The sequence below is a fragment of the Nannobrachium achirus genome (genome assembly GCF_963921795.1).
Source record: "Nannobrachium achirus genome assembly, chromosome: 3".
NCBI classification, from domain to species: Eukaryota; Metazoa; Chordata; class Actinopteri; order Myctophiformes; family Myctophidae; genus Nannobrachium; species Nannobrachium achirus.
In genome coordinates this window covers 35,407,782-35,433,770 of record NC_137812.1, presented here as the reverse complement: position 1 = coordinate 35,433,770, position 25,989 = coordinate 35,407,782, and the positions used below count along the sequence as shown (strand labels likewise).

General features: G+C 40.2%; 2 protein-coding genes across 3 annotated transcripts; one reads left to right on the top strand and one right to left on the bottom strand.

Annotated features, from left to right (window-relative positions):
- Positions 1-707: 707 nt before the first annotated feature.
- Positions 708-18,484, bottom strand: LOC308281081 (protein Wiz-like). Of its 2 annotated transcripts, XM_080721166.1 has the most exons (9): positions 18,376-18,484; positions 15,016-15,060; positions 14,088-14,531; positions 12,999-13,802; positions 12,447-12,794; positions 10,844-11,067; positions 10,459-10,657; positions 3,485-3,632; positions 708-1,990 (listed from the first exon to the last, which is right to left on the bottom strand). In XM_080721166.1, the coding sequence occupies exons 2-9, from the start codon at positions 15,023-15,025 to the stop codon at positions 1,834-1,836; spliced, it is 2,334 nt and encodes a 777-aa protein (XP_080577292.1). In that variant the 5' UTR covers positions 15,026-15,060; positions 18,376-18,484; the 3' UTR covers positions 708-1,833. The 2 variants fall into 2 exon arrangements, with proteins under 2 accessions (XP_080577292.1, XP_080577291.1); XM_080721165.1 differs by lacking the exon at positions 18,376-18,484 and having other exon boundaries at positions 15,016-15,139.
- A 1,095-nt stretch (positions 18,485-19,579) lies between these two features.
- prdx2 (peroxiredoxin 2) lies at positions 19,580-25,731 on the top strand. The gene is made up of 6 exons (XM_080721520.1): positions 19,580-19,712; positions 20,715-20,826; positions 21,063-21,216; positions 22,964-23,086; positions 24,497-24,627; positions 25,312-25,731. The coding sequence occupies exons 2-6, from the start codon at positions 20,724-20,726 to the stop codon at positions 25,392-25,394; spliced, it is 594 nt and encodes a 197-aa protein (XP_080577646.1). The 5' UTR covers positions 19,580-19,712; positions 20,715-20,723; the 3' UTR covers positions 25,395-25,731.
- Positions 25,732-25,989: the final 258 nt, after the last annotated feature.

Genomic DNA, 25,989 nt, shown 5'->3' with positions numbered 1-25,989 from the left:
CTTGTAACACACAAAACCGTGGTGGTAAAAGTAACTGAAAGCCACACTCCATAAAGTATATCTCACAAGAAAATTAAACTAGTAAAAAAAGAATTAGAATCCCACTTGAGTAAGTATTAAAAGTATCAACTATTGTTAATGATCTGATACTTAATGTATCTAGTATCAATGGTAAAAGTTAATACTGCCAATAGAAAATGTATAAAAAAAAATCTCTCTGAGCTTTATGGTGATTATTGCCTTACAGATGAAAGTGCTCAAATGAAGATAAATGCATGAATTGAATTTAAGTCTAAGAATCCCTCCATGCCTCAATGTATTTGCACGTTAGTTTCTCTTACATATGGCCATGGTGATCATTGTTGCAGGAGAGCTGAATCTGCTGCTGCCATCTTCCTTGGTAGCAGTAACACACTATCCAGGTAGCCCTGCATACACATATGACCGTCGTGTATTCAGGGCCAACTATCCAGGCAGAACAGGGTGGACCCATTATGAATTATATATATATATATATATATATATATATATATACACACACACACACACACACACGCTTAAGTCTGAGTCATAGTGGCTGTGGTGGTCCACCGACCGACCAACTGCATTACCCATTAGGCATTTTTAATATAGGATGTAACTCTCTGGTAACATTGTTAATATAAAACTTTAAAAGAAATACTCATCCTGACAAAGAAGTCAAATAATAGTATTTTTATTATTACAAAAAAAAAGAAGAAAAAGAAAAAAGAAAAGAAAAATAAACACACAAATTAATAAAGTGAAATGGCCATACGTGACATACTGTATTTACGTTCATAAGTTACCAAGCAATCTATCAAACAGTCGGGAGGTTTTTTCATGTAGTGATTAGGGGTCATTCCCTAATTGCCTTTTCCAAATGTATAAATCAACTCAATGATTAATTGTGGAAATGTGCAACGTACAAAGCCATTTACTGATTGTTTTAATCAAATACAACTTTTATATTTTTTGTTTAAAATAAACATACCACATGGTAGGTACAAATTCAAAACCTTGAAGATACAAGAACAGACCTGAGCTATTTGATCATAATAATAGCTATAAAAATAATTAAAAACAAAAAAAAACATAATGTACTTAAACATTAACACCCTGGATTTAGCTGTGTATTGATGTGGGCCGAATTATGTTTTCACTACTACATCATGCCTGCCACTGTGTGCCAAACTTATTTTCTTCACAATGTTGTTATAGCTCAAGTATCCCATCTAGTGGTCATTGGGGAAATCCATGTTATGCTCCCTACATAGAAAGGAAAAGCAAAAGTGCACAGAACTCATTGCTTAATGGTTTCCTGGGAATTCATTGCATTTTTCACAGTCCTCTTTGCAGTTTCAAAATATTTATACAGTATTCAAGATGGATCCAGTGTCACATTATTGTTATTTAACCTCAGCAATGCGGGTAACACACAAGACACAACAACAGACACAGTGTAGGTTAGATGCATTAACAGTTTAAGCTCTACATATTTCATTATAAAACAAATAGTGTAATTAGCCATTCGACAGTACAAGCTCACAACATGTTGCACCATAGATCAGGTATTTTCACATTCTTCTTTAGATTTTTTACTATTTTGAGGTTGAAAGTGGTCAACTGGTATTTTTGCTAGCAAGGCACTGAATTAAATCCCCCAGTTCACGGTGATCTGGCCTCCAGAATACAAGGGACGTAGGTACAGGTACTGTGACCACCCTCCATACAGAAAATGTGCTGATGAAAAGACATCACCGTTTGTGTGGTGATGAGGCTGGGGTTCCCTGATTTAGAGAAAATGTAAGTAAACTAGACAGCTACTGGACCCACAAGAGCGGGAGCAGCTACTGCTGCAGGAAGAGTGGAGGCTTTTCCTCTGTAACCCAGCGACAGGATGTGTTTCTGCAGGTGTTTGATCCAATCCCCCTGCACGGACAGAGGGCCCTGAAACACCTCCTCACAGAACCTGAGGAACAGACACAAGAGAGCAGTGTGAAACCAATGGATAAAAATACATGATAACGGCTTTGCTATAGATTCCTATTAGCTAAACTAGTTAAAGCCTCCCACATGGTTCTTCAGAATGAGTTAAGCACTTAAACCCTATATACTTCAACAAGGTTTAAAACGGAAAATGTGTTACTATTTTTTACCCAAAATGGAGATGCCACCAGGGTTATTATACTGTGGTTATTAAGCCTCTTTTCCACTGAACCAAAGAACGGCTCTGAATCTGAACACGACTGATAATAGTTTCAATTGCATTTCCATCATTAGTCCAACCACGTAGGACAGTCAAGTCATTCATACCTTTTCCCAAAGGCTAAACTCGAAGGTAGGTCAAGAAACTGTCCATCATAGAGAAGGCTGGGATTATAAACTGGATGTAGTCGTGGAAGGTCCAATGAGTTGGTTGGTGCAAGCTTGCCACCATTGGTGTGTGAATGTGGGAAGTGAGGACGCTGGCGTCGAATGTTCGCCGCTTCACTTCCCAATGTATGAATGAATGAACCATTGTAAAGCGCTTTGAGCACTTGGAAAAGCGCTATAAAAATGCAATTCATTATTAAGGTCATTTTGGTGGCAGTGAGGTGACATGGTGGTGGCATCATCACACCATTGCTTTGTTTGTCAACTACCAACGAAAACTTTACAATGTGCATTACTATACATTCACCTGCTCATCGGAAACAGTAGGCAATAGGCATTAAGTGTCTTGTATTTCTTTTTTTTCTTATATCAGTCTGGTGTATATGTGTGGGTCCGTCCTTGAATATAACAAATGTGTAAAGGAAATGACTAGGGGCGTGTACCCAGTTTATGTAGCTTTGTTTTTCTTTGTAATGTTTTTGTTTTCAGTTTTTGTGTGGGGGTGAGGGAATGCACTTTAAAAAAAAAAAAAAAAAAAAAAGAAATGTGTCAAAATGTCTTTAAAAAAAGGGACATAACATGTAATGAATAATGATATTAATGAAAATGCAGAGTGTTACATGTTTTTGACACAATAAAGCATAAAAAAAAAGGTGTCTTGTATAAGGACCCACTAACCCAGGGGGAGCCAGGGATTGAACTGGGAACCTTCTGATTAAAGCAGCCACTCTATACCTCCTGAAGGGACTTTCCCATACAGCAGTTAAAACTCCATACTTTTATACGGAAACATGACAGCATACTATGATCTATCTTGTCACTACTTTCACTACATTAAAGGATGTTTCAGAATGTCCGTAAGGCATATTTACGTAAATGAAGATGGTTGAACCGCCACATTTCTCAATGCCAGACCATTCTTATGCTGTAAGAAATACAACCAGTTTGATGAATCACACTTGAACCCTATCACAAGATGATTCCTACACTCAGATCTGCTCTATTTTCTACGATCGACTGATAAACAAGGGGCAATATGTTTTCATTATGCCACAATAATGAGGTTTAATATGCATGCCCATGGACTGACCTGCACTTGAGGGAGTAAACTTTGCCCACCAGTTTAACCAGAGGCGTACGTGGGGGCCGAGGCAGCAGAGCAGGGATGTTCCCAGACCGTGATGCTTGCTGGGAGTTTTCTTCCTCTGTAGCCAGTGAACTTTTTTTGGGCCAAAAACCTGAAACACAACCATAAAGTGTTGGGATTTGGTGCTTGCAAAAAAAGGAACAAAATAAAAAACTCCATAACAAAACATTTGCATAAAAACCAACGCAAACATTGTGTTATCCATTTTAAACTACTTGTTTCTATACATACTCATAAATTGAATTAAGTGTGCTTCACTATGCAACATGCTAATGCCACCATGATGTCAACACGGTTAACATTTGCTTGTATGATTTGTACCTTTATTACAATTCATGTCATTATAATCATTGTGGGCTCGCCTATAAGGCGAGCACACTTTAGATATTGTCATTATTTATTTATCTATCAGGCAGGCAATCAGTAGACGGGATTTTCGGTTCCTTTCTACTCCTACATACTTAGTGAGAAAATGAAAATAAAAACATCAATGTGTTCAGTTTACAGTGGCGAAGTGTGCTATTATTTTCTATAGCAATCGGCCAAATGGTGGCGCTGTAGGAAGCCTTCGAAAGTGCGAACTTTGAACAGGTATAGCTCATGCTGTGTTTGAGTTACAGTCATGAAACCTGTATACACGTATGGGTCTCCTCATGCCGAACAACTTTTACCCTCTAACTTTTGACCTCTGACCTTTAGGTCTCCCACAATTCGGAATTATATGAAAAACAGTAAAAATCTATCTCCTCCTGGGTTTTTTTCGATACGCGCACAAAACTTTTTTCACATGAACTTTGGACCAATACGGTCAAACTAATCTCGGCGGATTTCTTTTAAAGTGAAATATAATTTTTTAATAATTCTATCAATATTGCGGTTTTATGCAAATTATTCTTCTGCCTCTAAATCATACATGCAAAGTTACACGTTCATGGCATTTGGCAAAGATGTGGAGGGTTAGTCAAAGTATCACTGAAACCAATTTTATTCCAATCGGCCAAAGGGGGGCGCTATACGAAGCGTTTGAAAATTCAAACTTCAAACGGGCATAAGTCATGACTCGTTTCGTTTGAAGACATGCAACTTGTTACACGCGTGCTTTGACTCAAGCGGAAGACATCTGTGTCGTTGTTAAGTAAGCTCCGCCCTTCAATTTTCCGCCATTTTGAGCAGTTTGTAAAACGCGTAAACCCGCTTTTATTCTGGAATTTTCGCTCCACGTGCACAAAACTTTTTTTACGTGAACTTTGGACCGATATCTAAAGATCTGTCAGATCGGATTTCTTTAAAATTGAAACATGCTTTTTAAAATAAATTCAATGAATATTGCAGTTTTATGCAAATTATTCTTCTGCCTCTAAATCATACATGCAAAGTAACATGTTCATGGCATTTGGCAAAGATGTAGAGTGTTAGTCCAAATATCACTAAAACCAATCTTACCCCAATTGGCCAAAGGGGGGCGCTATATCATTTTGAGCAGTTTGTGAAACACTTAAACCCGTTAGGATTTTTTTTTTGCAATTTGCATGAAACATTCTACACACAATCTAAGGACTTTTATCTAATATGCCTATGAAGTGCACACACACAAAAAAAATAATAATAATGAATATAGCTGCAAGCAGCGATAAAGTGGCCAAAGCCAAAAACACCTCAAATCATGAACACAGCCTGCAATGTGCGTGAAATCTTGCAAGCACATTCCCAATAGGTCAAGGAACAGATACCACCCTTCTTACATTGGCCTGTTATAGCGCCACCAGCGGGTCAACTTTTGCACAACACATTTTTGGAACAAAATGGACCAATCTTTGACGTCAGTAACGTCAAAGAGAGCACTGCCTGCGATCTTGACATTTTGTACTTTTATAGCCATTGTTTTCTGGCTTGAAGCGAGCCCACAATTGTTTCGAAGGAACAATATTTTTCTAGTGACAATATCTAACCGTCATATCAAGTTCTCCTCAAAACTTCGGTTCCTTTCTACTCCTACATACTTAGACAGAAAATGAAAATAAAAACATCAATGTGTTCAGCTTACAGTGGCGAAGTGTGCTATTATTTTTTACAGCAATCGGCCAAATGGTGGCGCTGTAGGAAGCCTTCGAAAGTGCGATCTTTGAACAGATAGAGCTCATGCTCTGTTATACGTACAGTCATGAAACCTGTATACACGTATGCGTCTCCTCATGCCGAACAACTTTTACGCTCTGACTTTTGACCTCTGACCTTTAGATCCCCCAGAATTCTGAATTATATAAAAATCAGTAAAAATCTATCTCCTCCTGGGATTTTTGCGTTACGCGCACAAAACTTTTTTCACATGAACTTTGGACCAATACGGTCAAACTAGTCTCGGCGGATTTCTTTTAAAGTGAAATATAATTTTTTAATAATTCAATCAATATTGCGGTTTTATGCAAATTATTCTTCTGCCTCTAAATCATACATACAAAGTTACACGTTCATGGCATTTGGCAAAGATGTGGAGGGTTAGTCAAAGTATCACTGAAACCAATTTTATTCCAATCGGCCAAAGGGGGGCGCTATACGAAGCGTTTGAAAATTCAAACTTCAAACGGGCATAAGTCATGACTCGTTTTGTTTGAAGACATGCAACTTGTTACACGCGTGCTTTGACTCAAGCGGAAGACATCTGTGTCGTTGTTAAGTAAGCTCCGCCCTTGGATTTTCCGCCATTTTGAGCAGTTTGTAAAACGCGTAAACCCGCTTTTATTCTGGAATTTTCGCTCCACGTGCACAAAACTTTTTTTACGTGAACTTTGGACCGATATCTAAAGATCTGTCAGATCGGATTTCTTTAAAATTGAAACATGCTTTTTTAAATAAATTCAATGAATATTGCAGTTTTATGCAAATTATTCCTCTGCCTCTAAATCATACATGCAAAGTAACATGTTCATGGCATTTGGCAAAGATGTAGAGTGTTAGTCCAAATATCACTAAAACCAATCTTACCCCAATTGGCCAAAGGGGGGCGCTATATCATTTTGAGCAGTTTGTGAAACGCTTAAACCCGTTAACCTCAAATCATGAACACAGCCTGCAATGTGCGTGAAATCTTACAAGCACATTCCCAATAGGTCAAGGAACAGATACCACCCTTCTTACATTGGCCTGTTATAGCGCCACCAGCGGGTCAACTTTTGCACAACACATTTTTGGAACAAAATGGACCAATCTTTGACGTCAGTAACGTCAAAGAGAGCACTGCCTGCGATCTTGACATTTTGTACTTTTATAGCCATTGTTTTCTGGCTTGAAGCGAGCCCACAATTGTTTCGAAGGAACAATATTTTTCTAGTTGTGGGCTCGCCTGGAAGGCGAGCACACGTATGTTATCTTCATTATTTATTTCTATACTATACTAGTCAGTATCCTCAAAACTTTGGCGCGCTTCATCTCTTAAACGCTTACACCTTTCAACACCATTCAAATTTTTATGTGTTCAGCTTACTGAGGACAAGTGTGCGTGTATTTTTCTTTTTGAAATGTTTTGTAGTATAATTATAAAAAAATAAAAATGTTTAACTTTAAGCACCCAATGCATTTCCAATGGGTTTAGTGAGGAAAGGGACCCATGTTTATATTAAGGCGCTGTGGCTGCAATATTCACACTTCAGATATGCTATTTATATCAATGCGTTCACACAGGTCTGCTCTCTGATTTGATCCAAATATCTAAGCTGTGTGATGTATAAAACTATAGTTATAGTTAAAACTATAAATAAATGTCCCTCTCCACTCTACTGATTACACAGCTGTGATCAAGAATCAAGTCCGGGCGATGGGATGTAAATCCCATAGCCATATATCCTAGAGCCCGCAGGGACAGTCAGCCATATTAGTGGTTGTTGTTGGTTGTCAGGGAGATATCAAAACCAATGCATTTCCAAGTCAGATCCACAAACACAATAAAAGCCATGCTCCACTCCTCAGTCTGGAATGGCCACATAGAAGAACGCCTTGGTTATAGACATAGTGGAGGACAGATGTGATCTGGGATTGTTAGCCTACAGTATATGCACTCAATATACTCCACTACAGTTGGAGTCCATTTGACAGTTGCTGGTTCCCAAACACAGAATCAAAAATGTAGATCTAGAACACATAGAATATGTACAGTACAGTAAGGTTCAGTAGAGTACAGTAAAAGTACAGTAAGGTTCAGTAGAGTACAGTAAAGTACAGTAAGGTACAGAAAGGTACAGTACAGAAAGGTACAGTAGAGTACAGTACAGTAAGGTACAGTAAAGTACAATACAGTACAGTAAGGTACAGTAGAGTACAGTAAAGTACAGTAGAGTACAGTAAGGTACAGTAGAGTACAGTAAAGTACAGTATAGTAAGGTACAGTAGAGTACAGTACAGTAAGGTACAGTACGGCACAGTAGAGTACAGTACAGTATAGTACAGTAAGGTACAGTAGAGTACAGTAAAGTACAGTACAGTAAGGTACAGTACAGTAAGGTACAGTAGAGTACAGTAAAGTACAGTAAGGTACAGTACAGTAGAGTAGAGTAAAGTACAGTACAGTAAGGTACAGTAAGTTACAGTAGAGTACAGTAAAGTACAGTAAGGTACAGCAGAGTACAGTAAAGTACAGTACTGTAAGGTACAGTACAGTACAGTAGTGTACAGTAAAGTACAGTAAAGTACAGTAACGTACAGCACAGTAAGGTACAGCAAGATACAGTAGTGTACAGTAAAGTACAGTACAGTAAAGTACAATACAGTACAGTAAGGTACAGTAGAGTACAGTAAAGTACAGTAGAGTACAGTAAGGTACAGTAGAGTACAGTAAAGTACAGTATAGTAAGGTACAGTAGAGTACAGTACAGTAAGTTACAGTACGGCATAGTAGAGTACAGTACAGTATAGTACAGTAAGGTACAGTAGAGTACAGTTAAGTACAGTAAGGTACAGTACAGTAAGGTACAGTACAGTACAGTAAGGTACAGTAAAGTACAGTACAGTAAGGTACAGTAGAGTACAGTAAAGTACAGTAAGTTACAGTAGAGTACAGTAAAGTACAGTAAGGTAAAGTACAGTAGAGTACAGTAAAGTACAGTAAGTTACAGTACAGTACAGTACAGTACAGTACAGTACAGTACAGTAAGGTGCAGTACAGTATAGTAAGGTACAGTACAATACTGTAGGGTACTGTACCTTACAGTACCTTAAAGTATCCTATTTGTTGGGTTGGAATCGAGCCCACACTGTTTCGAAGGAACAGTATTTCTAGTGACAATATCTAACCGTCATATCAAGTTCTCCTCAAAACTTCGGTTCCTTTCTACTCCTACATACTTAGACAGAAAATGAAAATAAAAACATCAATGTGTTCAACTTACAGTGGCGAAGTGTGCTATTATTTTTTACAGCAATCGGCCAAATGGTGGCGCTGTAGGAAGCCTTCGAAAGTGCGAACTTTGAACAGATAGAGCTCATGCTCTGTTATACGTACAGTCATGAAACTTGTATACACGTATGCGTCTCCTCATGCCGAACAACTTTTGAGCTCTGACTTTTGACCTCTGACCTTTAGATCCCCCAGAATTTTGAATTATATAAAAAACAGTAAAAATCTATCTCCTCCTGGGATTTTTGCGTTACGCGCACAAAACTTTTTTCACATGAACTTTGGACCAATACGGTCAAACTAGTCTCGGCGGATTTCTTTTAAAGTGAAATATAATTTTTTAATACTTCAATCAATATTGCGGTTTTATGCAAATTATTCTTCAGCCTCTAAATCATACATGCAAAGTTACACGTTCATGGCATTTGGCAAAGATGTGGAGGGTTAGTCAAAGTATCACTGAAACCAATTTTATTCCAATCGGCCAAAGGGGGGCGCTATACGAAGCGTTTGAAAATTCAAACTTCAAACGGGCATAAGTCATGACTCGTTTCGTTTGAAGACATGCAACTTGTTACACGCGTGCTTTGACTCAAGCGGAAGACATCTGTGTCGTTGTTAAGTAAGCTCCGCCCTTCGATTTTCCGCCATATTGAGCAGTTTGTAAAACGCGTAAACCCGCTTTTATTCTGGAATTTTCGCTCCACGTGCACAAAACTTTTTTTACGTGAACTTTGGACCGATATCTAAAGATCTGCAAGATCGGATTTCTTTAAAATTGAAACATGCTTTTTTAAATAAATTCAATGAATATTGCAGTTTTATGCAAATTATTCTTCTGCCTCTAAATCATACATGCAAAGTAACATGTTCATGGCATTTGGCAAAGATGTAGAGTGTTAGTCCAAATATCACTAAAACCAATCTTACCCCAATTGGCCAAAGGGGGGCGCTATATCATTTTGAGCAGTTTGTGAAACGCTTAAACCTGTTAGGATTTTTTTTTTGCAATTTCCATGAAACATTCTACACACAATCTAAGGACCTTTATCTAATATGCCTATGAAGTGCACACACACAAAAAAAATATAATAATGAATATAGCTGCAAGCAGCGATAAAGTGTCCAAAGCCAAAAACACCTCAAATCATGAACACAGCCTGCAATGTGCGTGAAATCTTGCAAGCACATTCCCAATAGGTCAAGGAACAGATACCACCCTTCTTACATTGGCCTGTTATAGCGCCACCAGCGGGTCAACTTTTGCACAACACATTTTTGGAACAAAATGGACCAATCGTTGATGTCAGTAACGTCAAAGAGAGCACTGCCTGCGATCTTGACATTTTGTGCTTTTATAGCCATTGTTTTCTGGCTTGAAGCGAGCCCACAATTGTTTCGAAGGAACAATATTTTTCTAGTTAGTATATATGACTGTATATTTTTTTCTTATAATCTTATGAATGGGATTGTGTCCTAGTCAATGGACAATCACTATTGTGGGACGGTGCTTAGTGAACAGATGTCTCACCTGTTGAGGAGCGAGCGCTGAGGTCAGTACAGGTAGCCCTCGCCTGCATGTGGCTTCTAGCTGCGTGTGGTCGTTCCTGAGTTGCTTTGGGCGAATCTCCATTGAACAAATACACCCTGTGCACAGACTGCCGTGCCGAAGGATTCCCAGACACCGAGTCTGAGTCTGTAGGAGCAGGAGAAAGGGAAGGTTTGTGGGTCTAGAAGAGAAATGGATGAAGATTAGAGTTTGCGTTGGTTACATAAATATTCATGCAAGGTAAACATGGCACCGACACAGGATTACAGGAATTGTTTTGGGGGCATCATTACCAGGTAGGAATGGTATAACTTCTGACTTGGTTTAAGTACTAATCTGATTTGATGCTATTGAGGAAGATGACCACCTTCTTGATAAAGAGGTCTCCTGTTCTGTAGCGTCGGGTGATCTCAGCCACTTTGGCCGGCTCCTTCTGGATGAACGCGCTGAGGAGTTCAATGGGTGACTCGCCCTTCATGGTATCTGCCCTCCATTCCATCACAACACCGAGCTGCCTGAGGTGGGCTCGTGCATGGCTGGCCAGGGCCTTTCGGTTGTCAAAATCAAATCCACACAGCTCACACGAGGCGACTATGGAGAGAGACATTTTAAGAGTGGATAGAGAGGTCTACAATTAGATTAGGTTTTTTTTCATATACGTTTTTTTGACATATGAAGGTATCATGTTCACTGTAAATGGATATGCATATTCTAGCTGTTCTTGAACACTGGTGCTTCAAGCATAAATCAAGTCAAAAGGATGTGACGCTAGTTCCCCACACTATAAAAAAAAAGAAAGAAAACCGTCTAAAACTCATTGTGCAGTGGTGCTTTAAAGCATCGTTTCCCAAACAGTGGGTCGAGAACCATTTATGGGTCGCAGACAGATTTTTATGATTGTTTTTTGTTTCCTACATTTAAAATATTTTCAAAAAACATTCCCAAAAAAGCTAAAATGTTCATGAATAAAAAAACAAATTCAATGTTTTTTTTTTGTAATTTAAAGTTATACTATGTAACTTTTTTTATAAAACAAATCTTAAAATTGTCCTAACTGTTAAATCGCTAAAGTTTTAGAACCCCCACTCTGTTATTTTCAGCTTCTGAAGCCTTCTCTTCATATGTTTTCTATGAGTTGTGAGGGGGGGAGAATTTCCCGGCAAAATGATGTCATCTCCCACATGATACACTACCGGCCAATCACGGCCAATCACAGCGCCGATCATACACCACCGGCCAATCACAGCGAGTCTTGCTGTCTCTTCAGAAAATAGCTTCCCTTAGCAACTTTGTTTACATTGGTGAAGGAATCTTGCATGCTACTCCCTCAATCCTGGTCTAAAAATGACGGGAGACGGCTCTATGGATTCGTATCGGCGAGGCGGAGGCGGTTGCGGGGGTGGCGGCGGCCGCGGTGGTCCGCGGACCCCCGTTCCGGTGGTCCGCAGCGAAAAACGGACGAAAAAAGCAATACCGCTACTGACCACTAGTTGAGCAGCTTCCACAGTACAGCTTTAATGAAGAAATTAAAGAAAAGTAAAGTAGTAGTGAAAATAGCCGATCTTCAAGCTCACAACGCGGCAAAGATCGGCTATTTCATATCTCTTTTATAGCCTCAAGCTAAAAAGTTTGGGAACCACTACTCTATATCACTGGTCACGGACCAATTTTTATGGGTCACGACTCCACAAAAACTTTCATATATATTTCAAAAGATTTCCCCCGACCGAAAAACACATTTTATCTTTAGAAATAAAAAGAAATTACGAATTTTATACATTTTCAAACAAACAAATCTAAGAAATTCCATATCTAGAGTATAAAAAGTAGTGAAAACAGCCAATCTACAAGCTCTCAACACGGTGCAAATCGTCGCGTTGTGAGCTTGTAGAAATGTGTCTAATTTCTCTTTTGGCTCACAGGTTAAAAGGTTTGGGAACCATTGCATCAAAGTGGTGTAAATGCCTTACAAGCCTGCGTGGAGCCACTCTTGCCAGGCGACACCTTCTCTTTCAGGGAGTAATCCAGGGGTGGGGTGTAGTGTTTGTTCGGAGGATCCTGGAACATATGGCGGTCCAGGGAACTTTTGGGACCTTGAGGAGCCCACATGGGCAACCCCGAGGCAGAACGTCCACTGGACATGGACTCCTTTTTGACCTCGAGACCACTGGCCAAGACATCTCTAAGGAGGTCAATGGGTGATTCATTGACTGACCAGGAGATGCCAAGCTGGCGCAGATGGGAACGAACGTGGCATGATAGGGCCTTGCGGCTATCAAAGAGCTGGCTGCAGGCCTCACACTGGATTTCTGGGATGGCTGTGGAATATTTTAAGAATAATGGGTTGGAGGAGAATGCAATGAGGCAAAGAAATTGGAACATAAATAAAACCTTTGCATCGTGGCTTAGAGCTGTGCGGCCTCGTTCTTTTCAAACAATAGTATCAAACAATGACAGATAGACAACATACAATACTTTACCAACGCTAAAATGAGAATGACAGTTATGGCTAGCTGGTTTACCTGTATAGGAGCGCTCTGCAAAACCAGCTGGACTGGTCAGCTTCTGTGCAGGAGAGATGCTGTAACTGTATCTCTCCGGTGAAATAGGAAAACACATCTCCACAGCCTCAGGCTTGGGCTTCCTACTGAGTGGGTCCACTGCTAGCCGAAAGCCTTTCTTAGCCTTGGGGGCCCTTTGGGCAGGTGATGGAGGGGACTGAGTGGATCTTGCTGGTGTTGGGGAGCGTGTTGGAGACTGAGATAGAGAAGGGGATGATGGGAAGGGAGCTGAGATTGAGCTATTGTTTCTTTCAAGGGGCCGGATGCCTGCTAGGACACCGCTGCTGACCAGCTCCTGGACAGTTTCAATAGCAGAGGCTTTCTCCAGCAGATGAGACACGCCTATCTGCCGCAGGTGAGACCGTGAGTGGCTTCCCAGGCCTTTGCGGTTCTCAAACTCCTCTCCACACAGAACACAGGTATAGTCCTCTGCGTTTCTGGCTCGTTTGCTGGGAGGTCCCTGGAGAAGGGCAGAAGATGGGGATCCTTTGGAAGTGGGTGTGGTGGACAGAGGATAGGGGCGTTTGGTGGTAGACTTGGCAGGGGAGTGGAGGTTGAAAGGCTCCTGCTGACTGCTACTACTGGGCTTGAGATCCTCGGCCTTGATTATCTCGTAAAGGAGCTGGATGGGGCTCTTACCCTCTCCACTCTCAGTGACTCCAAGCTGGCGTAGATGAGCCCGGGCATGGCTGGACAGACCTTTGCGCGTCTCATACCAGGCACCACACAGCTGGCACACGTGAGCTTCGTCCTTGGAATTAGAGGCTCCACAAATACAATAAAGAAGGAAAGCAGGGTGGGGAGAAATGTCCAATAAAAAACATTTATTAAATTAATTATGTTATTAATTGAATTAAAACCAAACCTGTATATTACTAGAAATCTAGAATGTGTGCACTTGTAATTATATGTTAATAATAATTAGTCGATAGACAGAAACGTAATCATATAACATTTTAGTAATCCAATAATCAGTTTAATGACGTATCATCCAAGAAGTTCTAATAATATGTGCTTAACATAGGTTTTCAAATGTATGTTCAGGAATACCTAAGGTAAGAGGGGCATCAGTCTCCTGCGGTGCCCAGAGTGGTTTGGCTACAGGCTCACAGAGACCCATGGAGGTTGAGTTGCTGCGGTCACCGACGTCAGCTCCCCTTTGTGTAGAGGACAATGAGGGGAGGGAGGCAGCATACTCTCTAAAGCCAGGTGGAGATGCCTGAGAGACTTTACTCCATGCTTTGGAGGAAGAACCCTTATCTTTAGTCACAGGAAGTGTTGTGGACTCTTTTTGGGTTGCTTTTGGTGCAGGTGCAGGCGAGTTGGACAGAGAGCCATCTTTCTCTTCGATGATCTTGTAGAGCAGCTCTATGGGCGCCCCACTGCTTTCTGACAGACTCACACCAAGCTGCCGCAGATGTAGGCGTGCATGGCTGGAGAGACCTCGTCGCGTCTCAAAGTAGGTCCCACATACCTCACATATGACCGGAGTTCCTGTGGGAGGAATGTGGAGAAAATCTCAGTTTTGTGACATTCCCAGAATCTCATTATTTAAGCTTTTGAATTAATTGATGATTTTTTCATCAGTTCACCAACCCTGACTGGCAACAAAGGTGGATGGTATGGTGAATAGAATAAAACTCAAACACAGTCAGTGTGGGATGAAAGGAATGTGTTTGGGTTTTTGTACTGATTTAATGTAAACTTTTACTCCAAGTGAAATGTCTTAAAGTGTGTGCATTATCAACACAATGAATGCTTGAGAAATTAATTGATACCTACCTACTATACTAAATTACTAATACAATACACTGGTGGTAAGATGTGGATTAAAATTGATCCAGACAAATGTTTAGATATTTAGGTCAGGATGAAGAGAATGAGACCAATGCTGCATAAGTGTTCATGCATTTTGAGATTGACAATGACAAGCCATGCGTGACATGAACATAATATAACACAAAATAGTTCCTCTTACCCGAGTCCATTCCTGTCCCTTGTGTACTCCAAGATTGAGAAAGATCTCTGAGCTTGAGGTGAAGAATATAAGATAATTGGTGAATATAAAAAATCAGTTGTCAAAGGTAAAGCCACCCCCCCCCCCCAAGTTAACGAGGCTGATCTAAAGTTATTATGTTCTAAATCATACGTGGGCAACAGGCGGCCCGGGGGGGCCCGGGGGAGCCGCCCACCCAAAATAGCCGATCTACGAGCTCAAAACGCATCGCAGCGCGATGTGTTTTGAGATTGTAGATCGGCTATTGTTGCTTCTTTTGTATGAGATACTAGAATGACAAAGTAGGACGTAGCAATATGCAATGTGGCCCTCTGGAGTGAAGGTGGAAATATAGTGGCCCTCACCATCATAAAAGTTGCCCACCCCTGTTCTAAAGTATTATGATATTGAATGTTATTGATGATGTTGAATGTTTCTGATGCTACTTTATAAATTGATGAATTGAATACCAATGACCCCAATGGAAACAAGACAGCAGGGACTTTTTGGTGTAATCCTTTCCTTTTAGAATAATTTGTTTTGACTGTACTCGTGCTGTTTTACATTTCTGTCCAATAAAAATAAACAATGTGAATGGTATGTCACATCACAGTAACTTAGCTTTAGGTTCAAGGTTCCCACCATTGTATTAATAGCAATTTTCAACCAGTGGTCCGGGGACCACCAGTGGTCCTCCTTGAGGGGGTTCCAGGTGGTCCCCACTCCCCAGCAAAATGATGGAGAGCTGGTAACCAAATTGACCATTATAGATCTTTAATTCTTGAGAGTGTACTGTTAACTTGCTCTCAAGAGTTATTCAGCATTACTTTATTTACAAGAAGTCTACACAATAAATATAGTCCATGGGCCAGACGAGTTGTCGGTATCAAAAAGGTGGCAAAGGTTACTATGCATTTTATAAAAGCTCTATATCTGTAGATTATATTTTGGTATGATAACCCTTTCTGAGACACAGCTAAATTGGTGTTATCAGCCGCTAGAGTTGGTGTCCCATTAACTTTACATTACAGGGAAAAAAAGCTAAAAATGTATCTGCTTTAAGTAGCATAAGAGGGGTCAAACTAGGGGGTTTTCATGATGCTGAATCCATTGCAAGCATCTGTTTTGCACAAAAAACATTCCTGGGGCTAAAACAGCCCCCACAAAAGTGTGAAAAGTGATGACTCATCACTTTTCATCACTAAACCATAGTCTTGTAGGACAGTTTTTAGCCCAAGGAATGTTTTTTGTGCAAAACAGATGCTTGCAATGGATTCAGCATCATGAAAACCCCCTAGTTTGACCCCTCTTATGCTACTTAAAGCAGATACATTTTTAGCTTTTTTTCCCTGTAATGTAAAGTTAATGGGACACCAACTCTAGCGGCTGATAACACCAATTTAGCTGTGTCTCAGAAAGGGTTATCATACCAAAATATAATCTACAGATATAGAGCTTTTATAAAATGCATAGTAACCTTTGCCACCTTTTTGATACCGACAACTCGTCTGGCCCATGGACTAATAAGGGAGGTGTGAAAGTTTGAATGGAGACCGAGTCTTCTGGATTCCAGAGCTCTCGGGGACGCGCACGTCAGCAGATGTTTTCCTGGAAGGGGCGGAGACAATGACGTCTTCATGCTTCTAACATATCAATAAATACCATTACACATCATCCAATTGTTTGTGGAATCTTACTTGTATGCAACAGTCATGCACTCATAAAACACAGCATGATTAAAAATGAAAAAAGAAAGAAAATGAAAAAAAAAAGAGCAAAAGACAAGACATGTAGGATTCGATCAGCCGCAGTCCCGAGCAAAAGAAAATCTATGACGCAATGCCTTATCTACCACGCTACGAGCCTTGTCTACCAGTCCGCCCTCTAGTGGCGGAAGAAAATACCTCTGGGAACTCAGATTGGGAACAAGTTGACATGGACATACATGTCAGATCGACTGCGAGGCTGCTGGAACAACTGGATGCTGTGTATATACAAAACAGCACCACCTGCTGCATGTCCTGTGCTAAACATGCAGCGCCAGTTCAGCCAATATCCAGTTCAGCTGGTGTCAACACATTATATCACTACTATGCATTTATTAAATAAATATCAAGCCCATTAACCTGAACTCTACACACATCTTTTATTTCTTTTTTTTAACTGTCAATCATGAATTGGTGATGTAAGCAGCAAGTGAAAGGTGTCAAAGTAAATTGCCCATTATAGAGCAAGGCCAATACAAGCACGTTTGCACCAAAACATGACGCAAGGACGCAGTTATGGACGCAGTTATGGTAAAGTGAATGGAACTAGGAAAGACAAGGTGGAGAAATAGCCTCTGATTAGTCTGATAGTCAAACAGCAGGTGGTGCTGTTGTTCTATGCTCTGTAGATTTAACAATTAACAAATTATGTGTAGCCTTTGTAATTAATAGATTGTTCGTTCGTATGCATTTGTGAGACTTCACAAGATTATGCTTTGCATGGTGTGACTACCCAACATCATAGATGTGTTTCTACAGCTATTAAATGATCAGTTGAACAGAGTGCTTATATTTTCTAACCAGGGGACACCAGTTTATCTAGTAGTTGATCTGTGTGTCATGTTAACGTGTTCCCTATGTCCACACATAAGAGGAAATAAATCATTTCCAGCGTAGATCAGCAATTAACGCCTCGTAGCATGATAGGTAAAGCGTTGCATAATGTATTTTCTTTGGCTCCTCACTGAGGTGGATCGAATCCCACATATCTTTGTCTTATTTTCTTTTCTTTTTTCATCATTCTGTGTTTTATGAGTGCATGTCTTGACTGTTGCATACAAGTACGTTTCCACAAACAATCGGATGATGTTTAATGGTATTTATTGATATAACATTAGAAGCATGAAGATAACGTTGTCTCCGCCCACTTCCTGGAAAAAACATCTGCTTACGTGCGCGTCCCCGAGGGCGGCGGAGCGAGACAATATGGAATCCAGAAGATCCGTGACAAGGGAATGTAGAAGAATTGTTATTTTGATCAAGATGATCTGTTATCTCTTATCTCTCCTAACACATAAAGTGACTCTATTCTAAGTTTTTCTGAGAGGCTGAATCTCATTAAAATGCTCAAATGCAGAATAAATAGTGGACCTTGATATGAAAAGGGTTGAAAACTCCACTGTTTCACTATGAGACCTTCTTCTGCTATCTTTATAGCTAGCGTATTAGCTACACACGCTAGCACGAGCGTGACTGATAAGGATGATAGAGCCTACAGATAACATAACAAGGCGCTGATGACACGTGAATAAGAATCAGGATTTAAACATCATGTTCATGTATTTAACTGACTTACCTAACGTCCAATGTTGTGCACGGGCGGCCTAGTAATCAAACAACCAGTTTCACAACATAACACTACACACAGTACACACACACAATCACCAAACAGCGACGGGCGCGTCCCGGGGACGTGCACGCACTCAACTTCAAAATAAAAGTTTTCATAATTATGGGATATTCAGTGGTGTAAAGTAACTAAGTAGATTTACTCAAGTACTGTGCTTATAGAGGTATTTGTACTAATTTCCAATTTCCAGTACTTTTACTTCTACTCCACTACATTCAAATATTGTACTTTTACTCTAGGCCTACTATAATTATTGGAGAACTTACTTCAAGTAACCCTATATCCTATATTTTTCGGCCATTTGAAAATAGCAGATCTACAAGCTCACAATGTGTCGTGATACATGTAGATCTGCTATTTTCAAAGGATTTGTTGCATTTTGAACTTGTGAAATCCTAAGTTTTACTTAACTTTTGGTACTTTAAACACATTTTGATACCGATTGATTTGATTGATTGAAGACTTTATTAGAAGTTTGCATAGGAAAAGGTACAGTTTCATGACGGTACAGTTCACTGGTACAAGGTCTACTAAAAGGAGATCCATGAAAAGACTTATTTCCACAGGAAACCATTTAAGTATCTCATATAACATTGAATGACAGACGAATAAATACAGTACTATGCAGTAGATATGTAAAGAAAAGAAAAATTAGAGAACAAAAAAAAGAGTCTAAACAGTAAGTAAGTAGGCCTAAGTATACAAAGAAGGGGCAGGGGAGGGTAAGGTTGGGCTAGGTTAGTTTTTTTTTACCAGTTGCGAACGGCTGCTGCCTGTAAGTGGTTTTTCAGGGCAATTTTAGAGGATGCTAGTATCCACACTCCTTTATGGCCTTCGGTAAGGCTTTCCACATTTTGGTTATGTATTTTTTTTAACTTTTACTCGACTCGATTACATTTTTAATTATTTTACTTGCAACAGAGTATTTCTATATTGCAGCATTGATACTTTTACTTCAGTAAGAAATGTGAATATTTCTGACGATTCACGATGAATGTTTGTTAGCTTTTATTTTGAAATGTACTGTTTTAACTTCCAGGGTGTCGCGCGCCGAAAGTAGCCGATCTACAAGCTCACGCGGCGCGGCGGACGCAACGCCATGTGAGCTTGTAGATCAGCCGTTTCCGGCACGCGACACCGTGGTTCGGCGAAGAGCTTCTGGAAGATCCTCTCCTCTCCTTGCAGCGGTCTTTTCTCCACCGGTCTCTTCTTTTCCAGTCATTCTGCAAGAACAGCTCCTCTCCGTCCCCACATCTCTCCTTTTCACCCACTCAGCACCAACTGTAAGTAAAAATTGTAGTCTTTATTGTCGTTTTCAGGCAAAATGTGCAAGTATAATTTATTTGCTTGGACCCGTGCCCCTTTGTGTTGTTCTTTACGAGAGAGTTTTACCTAAAGTGTAAAACAAAGGAACCTGGCTATGCCTGCCTAGCTAGCCAGACAGACAGTGTGGGTCACTTCATCTCCTCCTCCGTGGACTTATTGCGGTTGCGGCCTCTTTCTACCTTGTTCTTTTGGTTCTTTGTCACTGATTTGGTCGAGAATATCGACCACAACGACACTTTGCTTTGCCATATGTCAAAATATGCAGTCATTAGCATACAGTTAACTAACAGATGTTTTCTTCTATTTGTTTTGTTCTAGGTCGCCTACGTTTTAATCACTGATTGCTGTGCGAATGTAACGTTACTCAAACAATACAATCTAAAATTATGCATATTAACGACTGCAGTGAATGGTTTGCTGGTGCATTTACTCGTGTACTTGGTATTAATTTTGTCAATAGATGGCGGTAATGTCAAACAATGTCTTAAGTAGTAGATCTACTCTCATTGATGAAAACCACCGGCTGAAAACCATCAGCATCATGCGTGTTGCTTGTGAAAGAGCGCGTTGATTAAAATATTAAATGAGCAAAACTGAAAACTTCTGCAATGGTGCGGCATCATCACAGATCACACTAGTATCTTTAAGTTCCTTGTCTGTTATATGATTTTCCTCTATGGTTATATAAGCCTCTTAAATAACAATTGTGCACTGAACAACTGACATGCATGTGACTTGTTATACCCTATGGTTTTAACTCGTTGATCCAGCTTCCACCCACGATCACTAGAGAGTTACGAAACTTGGGAGAACAGTCAAACCTTTTGAGTAGTTGCCTGGGAATTTTCTATTTGTGTGACCTAATGACATTGGCCTCAGACTCCACACCCCGGCTTAAATTAGTGTGTATTATGGAATCAGAAATAACCTGTTGATACATTTATTTCTGCTTCCCTCAGTGAGCTGCCATGTCTGCTGGAAATGCAAAAATCGGCAAACCTGCCCCCAACTTCAAAGCCACAGCTGTGGTTGATGGACAGTTTAAAGACATCCAGCTATCCGACTACAAAGGTAATAGACTTGCTGTCTTAGTGGAAAATCTCAATTCTAAATGGTTCCTCAGTTTTTAGATCTGCTATTTGCAATTTTGCTAACACACACACACACACACATACACACACAAACAAACACCGTTTTTAATGGTATACATACATTTGACAGTTAAAAAGCAGACTTAAAAAAAACATATAAATTATAACAAAAGCATTGTCCACAATGACATCTGCCAAATCCTCTGTGTTATCCAGGGAAATATGTTATATTCTTCTTCTACCCCCTGGACTTCACCTTCGTGTGCCCCACTGAGATTGTCGCTTTCAGCGAGAGGGCAGAGGAATTCCGTCAGATTGGCTGTGAGGTCATTGCTGCCTCCACAGACTCTCACTTCTCTCACCTGGCCTGGTGAGCATTGATTATTATCAGACTCCATTCTGTGGCCCCTTTTCCACCAAAAGTTTCTAGAACTGGTTCCGTTCTAGATTCTTGGAACCGTGATGCTTTCACAGAACCAGCGGACATTTTTTGGTTCCAGTTCCGAACCAACTTTTAGGGTAGAACAAATTCATTTTAATTATTAACACTGATCCGGTTCAATGTTAGGCGGGAAAAACAGAACAGAACCGGTTCAACCCCGGTGGAAAACGGGCCTAAGAGTCAGTCAACTGTTTGGTTTGCATCTTTTCCAAAGGATTTGGTTAATTTGCTAATTTTAATAGCCTTTACTGTACATAAACATTTATTTTGAAATGCTACAAATATAATGAAAAATGTCTCAACAGTTGGGTTACTATATTAATGTTAAATTGAACTATAAGGCACGTTGGCAGGTCTTGAACAACACCCACCCCAGCTTATCTCTTCTGACTCCGCTGATCTGTATAGTGGTGATAAGTACTTTGGCACCAGATATGCTGAGAAGAACCAACTGTCAGTCAGTCACATGACTACGCTTTCTAGAAAGACAATCATAATCAAAGAAATTAAAAGCACTCAAGTACAGTATGAGTGATATATTATGTTTTACAGTTTATATACTGTTTATAGATTATGAATTTGAACGTTATTGCGACCATCAGGTCGTAAGTTACTATCAAAACCTCCACTGGCTGTCTGTCCGTCAGTCCCTCCATCTGTCCGTCACCTCACACATTTGGCCCTACTCTCATCTCCGGCACCGTTGGCCCTATCTATGCCAAACTTTGCACACACACTCCTTGGCTGGCAAACCACAACCTCCGCCCCTGATTTCTCACATGCCCCTCTTTTTGCGCCACTATGAGGGACCCTGACGGTCCCTTATCTCCCGATTAGGGAGTCTTACTGGTTGAATGTTATTAACACTTATGCTGCCATAGTTTTGCCATAACTAATGTAGATTAACTACCGAGGCTTTTTCTTATTGTATTAACACATTGACCGCCATTTTAACATACCTCCGTACTCCCACCTGCCATTCGTCTCCATAGACTTCCATGTAATTGGGTGTGCACGGATCATGCACACCCATGCCTAGATAATGCACCACGTGTGTCCACATTGCTCACAGCTTTCAAACAAAAAAAATCGAATGGAAATCCGTTCAGGCATTCATGAGATAACAGCCACTATGTTTAACAAAGATGGCTGCCAAAATGGCTGCCATGCTTGAAAGATGGGGTTGCTATGGGGGTTAAACATGCAATTTCGCGATTGCTATCATGCCTACTCCATTTTTTGGGGTCAAAAAAAATTTTTGATTTTTTTTTTTTTTTTTTTTTTTTTTTTTTTTTTTTTTTCTCTGGACTATCGGGCCTGGCGGGGAAAGACATTGGAATAATCTCGGGACTATCGGGCCTGGCAGGGAATGAGTTAACCTGATTTTCAGTGGTGTTGTAGTTTACAATATATACTGTTTATAGATTATGAATTTGAACATTATTGAATGTTAACACTTACGCTGAAAGGCTTTACTTTCACACGGAGAAGAAAAAATACAACTGCGATGATCCGTGGGTACGTTATGGTCCATAGAAAACAGGCCGTTTTGACCAAACGGGCGATATGGGGAAAAGAAGCAGAGATGTGACATGTGTTAATTGATATATTGAGATTTACACTGTAAGGTGAACTACTAATGCTGTCATAATAACTGAGCAATTGTTTATTGTAGGATCAACACACCAAGGAAGCAGGGTGGTCTGGGTCCCATGAAAATTCCATTGGTGGCAGATCTCACTCAGTCCATCTCCAGAGATTATGGTGTGCTCAAGGAGGATGAAGGCATTGCATACAGGTGTGTGGGTGCCTGGGTGGTAGTTTGAATTTACATAGTTTGACTATATAATTTCATCTTAGTCCACAGTTGTTGTTCTCTGAATTTATTATGGGTTGCTTTGAAAACCTAACAAAGCTTTATTTTTATTTTGTTTTGATCCAATGCTGCACTAAAGCGCATTTTCCACAGGCCCAACACCACACCACTCCACACCACCCACTTGTGTCAGGTTTTCCACTACAAGGAACTGGGAAGAGTGGTGTGAAAGTGGTACTAAACAGGGTACTATTTAGTATCCACTCAAGAGTGGGCCAAGCGGTGCCTTAAAAGTGACGTATACGCGCTGCTGATACTGATTGGTCGGAGAATCTGGCTCACTGGCTGAGCTGTGTCTTCATAACAACTTGAGACAGATTTGAGTTTGCAGTCACGGCTTCAAATCAAATATAAAAGCAAAGCCTGTTTGTTTTATAGGCTATATCTGTTTATAAAGAGGTCGATTTTCTTTCGGGGGAGGAGGGGAGGGGGGGGGGGTACTGTAGTGGAAAACCTACATATAAAAATGCGGTGCGGTGTCGTGCCGTGTCGTGTAGTGTCGGGCTAAAAACTGGTATGGAAAACTGCCCTAAGTGAAAAAGCAAAAAATAAAATAAAACTTGAACGAGACATCCCTACTTGCTACATGTCTTGTATTTGGGTTTAACTTTTAATCTGATTTCCCTGTTTGATTATAGCCTTGTAAACCACTAACTTCCGGATATCCAGAACAAAATAATGTCAATGCGTTTTCCGGAGGTTGGTGGTTTACGACTACGAGGCTAGTTTGATTACATGATTGGTGCATAGTTTACACACACACACACACACACACACACACACACACACACACACACACACACACACACACACACACTATAGAGGGTATGCACCTCCACTGGGACCCGCCCCCCTAATCTAGACTGAGTGGCAAAACATTGAGCAGCATGGAGCATTGGAGTTTGGAACTGCTAGTTGCAAATCACTCAACAGCCCTGCATACCACCTTTTTCTAAATTGCACATAATGCAGGAGGCAGCAGGATGTTGTGTTGTTGAAAATGAGTGCTTCCAAACTGACACTTGGAAAAATAAAAACCTGCACAGAATGTCTTGACAGAAAGTAGCTCATAACATGGCTATGGTGGATTTTTATGAAACAAAAACGTTGCAGATAAAAAGAGGATAATTCAAGCTTTCAGTACAGCCGCAGTCTTGGTGAGTTTAACTTTGTTTAATACAATCAGATGGGACCTTTATGTTTGGATGTCAATGGCAGAAATCAGTTTTTTGCCACTCAGTAGGCGTTCTCACATAGCTTCCAGCAACAGATGATGTCACGCGCATACCCTCTATTGCTTAGGACTTAAACTTGTACATTTGTCCCTGCTAGGGGTCTGTTTGTGATTGACGACAAAGGCATCCTGAGACAGATCACCATCAATGACTTGCCTGTTGGCCGCTCTGTGGATGAAACCCTGCGTCTGGTTCAGGCCTTCCAACACACCGACAAGTTTGGAGAGGGTAAGGGTCAGATTGTATATAACATAATTTATTTATTTCACTACAGAGAGTTAACCTTAACCCTTAAATTCAATTAATTCTTTCAATGGACCAAAATCTTGTTTTATTTGATGTCCTTCCTGCACTTGTATTTGGCCTTTGTGCTCTCAAAAAATGGACAACACCAAAGGACAAGTCGCCTTGCCCCTAAAATGACGAAATTCCAGGCCTGGGTGTAACGATAAAAAAAAAACAGCAATAGGATATGCATCATGATACATGATATTATACATACATACAAAAATATTATTATGGATATAAATAAGTAAATACAGTGATTCTCTGGTTAAAACATGGATATTTGAACAACCATGGAACAAACCCGCACCTTGACATGAACACAGAGATTACACACATTTATTGCTAAACCAAATGTAGAGACATTTGATTATTTGCATAGCAAAACGATTCAATAAGATTATTTGGATTGCAAAACAATTCTATACGATACAAAGTCAAACGTTACGATATTTTGCTGTTTGCATATCGATATAGTAGATAGTTGCAAATTAAAATTGATTGTTGCAAATTAAAATCGATTATTTGATGCAGTTACTACAGTATCGTTACACCTTTAGTATGTATGTTATGTCTAAATGTCACTCACTGACTGGTGGATTTGGTCCCATCTCTCCCTCCCCACAGTGTGCCCCGCTGGCTGGAAACCAGGAAGTGATACCATCGTCCCTGATGTCCAGAAGAGCAAAGAATTCTTCTCCAAGCAGTAAAGTGACCCAGACCTATTCCCAGTTTACTACTTAGCCGTAGCACTTGACCCTCAGATGAGGAGTTTTCCTGTTTGGCAGTTTATTTTTGTTGTCCCAATGTCATCTCAACAAATTCTGACAGTTGTGTGATTATACACACCCACTTCGTCTGACATGTTCCTGGTTGATCTGCCTCATAGTCCTAAGCACTGAGTCCGAAGTACACCTGTTCCTGATTATTTTGTACTTTGTTCTGTTACTTAATCAGTCAGCCGTCTCATTTAAAGCAATGAAAAGTATTGACATGTTGGCAGTGTTTTGTGTCAAAGAAATAAAAGAGAAGTGGAAATACTTGTTACTTGATTGTGTCGATTGGTCATTCAACAGTTCTACATAATGAACACTAGGTTGCACCATTGCACTTCTACATGTTGCCAAGTCCATTTATTTGTTCATGGTGTAAATCTAACATTTTGGGTGTGTGGTTAAGAAGATCTTGACACAGGAATCTTGATTCTTTGTTCAATTTGGAGTATGTGTTATGCCAGTTGTTTCCAAACTGCCATGTTACACCCAAATGCCACAGGCCAGATGTGGAAAACATTTCATCGCTGGA

Excerpts from the sequence above, each read along its gene's own strand:
- LOC308281081 (XM_080721166.1), bottom strand. Across the intron at positions 12,795-12,998 it reads TGCAGAGCGCTCCTATACAG|CCATCCCAGAAATCCAGTGT; the intron begins GTAAACCAGCTA and ends AATATTCCACAG. Across the intron at positions 10,658-10,843 it reads GAGACCTCTTTATCAAGAAG|ACCCACAAACCTTCCCTTTC; the intron begins GTGGTCATCTTC and ends TTTCTCTTCTAG.
- prdx2 (XM_080721520.1), top strand. The coding sequence starts at position 20,724 with ATGTCTGCTGGAAATGCAAAAATCGGCAAACCTGCCCCCAACTTCAAA. Across the intron at positions 23,087-24,496 it reads GATGAAGGCATTGCATACAG|GGGTCTGTTTGTGATTGACG; the intron begins GTGTGTGGGTGC and ends TGTCCCTGCTAG. Across the intron at positions 24,628-25,311 it reads CACCGACAAGTTTGGAGAGG|TGTGCCCCGCTGGCTGGAAA; the intron begins GTAAGGGTCAGA and ends CCCTCCCCACAG.